The sequence below is a fragment of the Nuphar pumila genome, chromosome 7 (genome assembly GCF_984573655.1).
Source record: "Nuphar pumila chromosome 7, dmNupPumi1.hap1.1, whole genome shotgun sequence".
Classification (NCBI taxonomy): Eukaryota; Viridiplantae; Streptophyta; class Magnoliopsida; order Nymphaeales; family Nymphaeaceae; genus Nuphar; species Nuphar pumila.
This window is the reverse complement of record NC_143255.1, coordinates 41,420,741-41,426,740: the sequence shown is the minus strand read 5'-3', so window position 1 is coordinate 41,426,740 and position 6,000 is coordinate 41,420,741. Positions and strand designations below refer to the sequence as shown.

The window sequence follows — 6,000 nt, the reverse complement described above, 5'->3', positions numbered from 1 at the left end:
TCTCACCCTCCCCAATGAAACCCTCCACCCAATACCCTTTTCTTCTTCCCCACTGCATCCCCACCCCTCCTGTTGTTGAATCCAGCGGCCACCGCCAGACCCCCCCCTCTCTCTCTCTCTCTCTCTCTCTCTGTGACTCACTGGTCCAAGCAGCCGCGGGTGGCTTGAGCAGGCGCTGGTCAACTATCAGGCGGCCAGCCACCCGTCGGTGGGCGACAACCATCAAACGAGGAAAGAAAAACACAAAAAGAAGATAAGAGTAAACATGGCGCACCCAAAAACGACCACAATTAAACATCATGTTCTTGAGACCCCGATCAACCAAATTTGGTCGTGATCTACCTATTCATGATGCCCACCGTATCACTTTTAAAAGTGTTGATAATCAATGTTTGAGTTTGAGGCTTTGAGCTTCCTAAATTAAGCTCAATATTTTCTTCCATAACTTCCACTTTAAGGTGCTATTGATTTTATTATTAAACCTGCAGTGATTTTGCCTTCATGGTCGCGAGTGGTGAAACCAAGCTGCCATCTCCAACCACATCAACTGAATTTGTTCACCTTAGTCCATTCGTTTAATGGGATGATCCAAACTTTTACAGGTGTCTGGAACACAATTGCAAACCTTATTTAGAGTTGTGCTTAATGACATGCTACTGGTTGAAGCTCCCTTCAAAACTGACATAATTCTGTTGGATTTTAAGTATGATAATCTGAAATGCTACGAACCAAGCTTGCTGGATTAGTTTTTGAGAACACCAACGTTTTGTGCACCATTGTAGAGCATCGACTAACTACACGTTGGGAATTTTCCATAGAGCAAACAAAAGAGAGCAAATTTGAATGAAGTTACCATGGTCTTGCTATCATCCCACATATGCAAGGAGCATCAGCAGGTTGTCCCAAAAACTTGGAATGCAAGAGTCGAGATGTCGAGCATCCTGACATGTAAAGGCCCTCTTAGGGAATTTAAAAGAGAAGATTACAAACCACTGCCGCAGGTAGTGATCTCATCAGTTTAAGAAGTTTTCAGCCTTACAAATGGGGTATGCAACACAATAAAAAACCATAAAAGATTTAAACATTAAGACCTTTAGTTTGATATGGTACAACGCCTTGATTGATGAAACTTGAATTTTTTTTCACGTGTACTGTCCAGCTCCTTGATTGATCGTACTTGAAAATTTAAACCTTCTCTCCAAACTCGTGTAAGGATACATAAACTATGCACATTGATACAGGTTTATTAGAACAATATACAATTTATGTTTGTTCACTGACATCTACAAGAGATTGTGGTGAGGAACTGTATCTGCTTGGCAATGGTGTGTTCCTTCTTGATTGGCGCTTGGTGGGCACGAGTGCATCTTCCGGCTCATGCACTGTTCCTGAGAATGTATCCTCCTCTTCACTTTTAAAAACTGGATGTATGTAAGCATTCTGAAGGTAACCTTTCAAGTTCAGGCCCGGCTCAGCCGTACGCTCCAATGTATCTTTTATCATCGCTTCCTAGAATGTTACACGAAAAAAATGAAACATAGATGAGATCAGGCAACATTGTAGCTCCACGGAATGCATTCATGAATTTCTAAATAACGGTAGAAGAGAAACAACCATGAACAGTTCAACACTGATCTATGAAATGAACCGCAGCTTAATGGAGAGAATGCACAGGGAAACATCGACTGTGGATGATCTCAATGATTTAGTACATGAAACAACTTCATAAGAATCTTTTTTGAAGAAAATGACGCTAAACTCCATTTCCAGATGATTATTGCAACTTTAAAGATACATGGATATAGTTCATCAAAGAAATGTAAGGTACACATGACAATTTTCATTCAGCTGTGAAGATATTAGTATCAGATTTTTTTTTCAAACAGGATAAACTGTACCATAATAATTACGACTGTGCTACATGACAGCAACAGATCTTCGTTGCAACATATATCTTCCTACAGTATCAATAAAAAAAAACAGGTTTATACGTTGTGATCTTAAAGGTCCTTGTAACCACAATTAAAGTTAATGAAGCACTAAGATGGACTTACTATAACAAAACAGTTTAAAGCAAAGAGAGTTCATGTTCGAGTTATAAGCCTTATGTCCCATTAGTATGACAAACAATTGTCACCTTGTTGGGAAGAAATATTCATTCCCATAACAATGGTTTCTATATATAAACAACTTCGCATGTACCTCATCTTTTGTGTCTCTCTGTGCATGACAAAATACAGATATTTATTGTATCCCAAGGCAAAGAGGTAAACATTATTCTGTATGGAACAGATGATTACCATACCTTATCATATACAGTTATATTGAAACACAGAATTCTGTGTGTGCGTGTGCAGGCGCATATGTACCACACTTCCTAATAAAGTCATAGTTTCAGGTATTATTTAGTCAACCAGATCCTGTAGACGTCTTTGCCATGGTTTGTTCAGTAAGAAACATGATTTGGACTTAATGGTTTGGATTAAAAATTGAGTTTTCTTTTTCTCGTGAATGTTTTGGTGGATAAATCAAATGCACTCACTACTAAAATAACTATAAAAATCATATTGTACCATTGGATCCACTAAAAAGTTCAACACAGTATAAACAAAATAAATGGATCTAATAGAGAATACCCTTGAGGCTACAAAAGATTATTATCAAGCCTTATCCCAATTACATGGGGTCAGCTTTACCAGTCTTTTTTCTCCATTCCTGTCTATCTAGATCTATAACTTCGGCCACTTTACAATCTTTCATGTCACCTCTAACTGCCTCCTTCCAAGTCTTCAGTGGTCCTACATCCTTCTACGTTATCCAGACTTGAGACTGGCACTAGTCTGGTCGAAACTATATATGAGCCACTAGAATATGTTTACTGAAAATATGTGAACTGGAGTATGAATCGAGATTTTTTGTGGGTTTTGTTTTCTGTTTTAATTTCACCATATGAATGCCATATACATGCTTGGTTTTATGGGGACCAGATTTTGGATCGGCCGATTATAACAGTTTTAAAGCTTGAAAGTAAGTATTCGAGAGCCCAAAAATCACATTTTTTTCGTCAACAGACGATTCCGAGCAAACAAACTGTGACGAACGCATCTGCAGGGTCGGATTCACAAAAGAAGCATCAGAAATACCTAGTTCATGCTATGGTTAACATATTAGAGTAAACATATTCTAGTGGCTCATTATATATATATCTATGGTGGTACCATACAACCATAACTTACGGTGGTACACACCTGATTTACATAGATCCGGTGTGGTTCGTATCGTAGCATATTGTACGATACATATCGTTGCTTTTTAAAAAAATGATACGATACACAAGAGTGTGCATCATATTTGTACTATATGCATCGTAAGATGTAGGGCATATCGTACGATACAATGTTGGCGCACTTTAAAAAGGGTTGGCTCCTTCATTTATGTAGAGGGCATTAGAGAGGTATCCACGCACCCTACGAGCCGTGAGAGTGATTTAGGGACCGATTTGTGCGCAAAGGAAAAGGCTTTTATGATTTCATCAAGAGTGCATTTTCATCATTTTCTTTACTCAAGGAAGTAGGTTAAAGTAAAAAAAAACCCTATTATTTGCTTCGTATTGGTAAGGCTATTTAATACTTTTATTTAAAGCATATGAACTCTATGATTGATTGCATTCATAGTTAATTTTTTTTTGTGTGAATTTAAAAAGTTTGAGTGTGAGTGTGATCAATCCTAAGGGGGTAGGATCAATCAGGGTATAACTTCGCAAAAAAATTAAAATAATAATAATAAAATTTCATGTTTTAGATGTACACCTACACCTACACTTACTTGGTGCGTTCTAATTTCGAGGGCGAAATTCTTTTAAGGGGGTAGGGATGTAATGACCTCGATTTTTGACATTTGTTTAAATTTATCTGAAAATAATAGGTATTTTTCTAAAGTTGGGCATGGGATCCGAATTTTGGATCCAAGATCCATAAAGGATCCATATTTATATACGTATAATAACTTATATATATGTACATATTTGGAAGAAAAATAACTAAGGATAATACAAATAATATGAAACATAATATATACATGTATATAACCTGTTAATACGCGGACCCGCAGGTGGATCCAACCGGCGGATCCACACTGCGAGACCTACGGATCCAAACCGCGGGCAAACCATGGATCCACGCTACAACTGGGACCCGAACCCAGACCAGTTACTGTTAAGTGGTTAAAAAAATCCTTTCGGACTCGGGTCGGATTCGAATCCGACCCGGATCTGTAATCCACTAGGGATAAAAGGGGTCACGGGGAGAAGGTTTCGCTAAGCCCCTCTTTCCCCCTTTTCGCGCCGCACTCCCCCCTTCTTGCCTCTCGTTAAACAGGGAAACCCTTTAGGGTTTCCCGAATCGCACCACGAGCCCTTTAAGAACAACACAGACGGAGGGAGGACTGACATTGCCTCCTCTCTCTCTCTCTCTGCGATGAGCCAGTCGCCGCTGAAGCTTCGCCTGTCGCCAGCCGTGGAGAGTGCGCTCAACCATCGCCGAGGGGAGCAGTCTCTCCCTCCTCCCGATGCGAACGCGCTCGAGAGTCTCGGGTCATTGCAAGAGGAGGCTGCGATCGGCGTCATCTCTGAGGTTGCCACCGGAAAGGGCAGCAACATCTTCGCCTGCCTTATCTACGCGGCGAAGAGTCAACAGACCGCGCAGAGCTTCAACCTGCCTGGTCTATCTGCCACGCCGCCGGAGCACAACGAAGCTAGAGAGTCCTCTTTTTATCGGTGGCTCTTTTTGTTAAAATGTATCTCCAAAATCCTTTGTTGTAAGTATAAATATATATGATTATATACATAGAGATACATATACATATAATATATTATATGTATATGTATCTCTATATATATAAATATATATTTATATACATATTTTCTTTTCTTACCCGAAAAAGGGTATTATTGTAACTTCCTATCTTGCGCATATTCCATTTGGAATATGTTGTAATTTTTCATCTTTATTTTTTTGTAATTCTTTTTTATTTTTTATTTTTTGCTTTTTCATAAAAGGTGCATTGGGGGTCCCCCAATAGAGTCGTTGGGGGCCCCCCAACGATCACAAATGTGACCGTTGGGGGCTCCCCAACGACTCCTTTGGGAGCCCCCCTTTGCACCTCTTTAGTCTTGTATAAATAGGGTTGTTTCTCCCTTGTTTTCCTTAAGCTTGAGAGTCTCAAGCATTTGCTCCTTTTATGAAATACATGCATTATTGCATGTTTGCTATTTTTACGCTTTTTGCGTATTTTGTTCAAGTGTTGTGAGAGTGTCTTCGTGCACTTCTTTTATAAAGTATTTATGCTTGTATGCGTATTGTTTATTCATAGACATTTTCACATGGTATCAGAGCTCGATTGGTGATAAAGGATCGTGGGATTCCTTTCTTTTCGAGTGCCTCAAAAAGTGTGCCTTCGGTTTTTTGGAGGTTGAAGTGGTGGATCTTGCTTCTCAAATATTTTAGAAGAATCTTGCGCAAGCTAGAATTTGAAATATTGTGTTGGTACGCCCTTTCTCCCTTCCTCTTTACTTCATAATGGGCGAAAAAGAGTCTCATTTTACTCTTGGCTTCAAATTAAATGGGTCCAACTATCATGTTTGGGCCGGAAACATGGAGGCTCACATAAAAGGGAAGGGGCTATGGGGTTATGTGCAAGGCACAACTCCGGAACCGGAACCCAAAATAACGGTGGTAAACGGAAGTGAAATCAAAATTCTTGAAGGAGAAGAAAGGGTCAAAGCTCTTGAAGATTATTCTAAGAAGCACGATGAGTGAGAAATGAAGAATTTCAAGATTCTTTCTTGGTTCTTTTCATCCGTTGAAACTAAGATTAATGCCAACATTATTAAGTTCAAAAAGGCATCGGAAGTTTGGCATTATCTTGAGAAAATGTATACATCAAGAGATCTATCCCATAAGTATTATCTTTAAAAGAAGACTCTCTCCCTTACTCAAGGCG

The 6,000-nt window shown here is 39.3% G+C and overlaps 1 protein-coding gene across 3 annotated transcripts in view; it reads right to left on the bottom strand.

Moving 5' to 3' along the window:
• Nucleotides 1–1,049: 1,049 nt before the first annotated feature.
• LOC149832041 (hyperosmolality-gated Ca2+ permeable channel 1.5-like) overlaps nucleotides 1,050–6,000 on the bottom strand; it is a 138,023-nt gene continuing 133,072 nt past the window's right edge. For all 3 annotated transcript variants that reach the window (XM_090014277.1, XM_090014278.1, XM_090014279.1), the window contains exon 12: nucleotides 1,050–1,509. In XM_090014277.1, coding sequence (XP_089870403.1) covers nucleotides 1,264–1,509 — 246 coding nt within the window. In that variant the 3' untranslated portion in view covers nucleotides 1,050–1,263. The remainder of the gene's footprint in view (nucleotides 1,510–6,000) is intronic.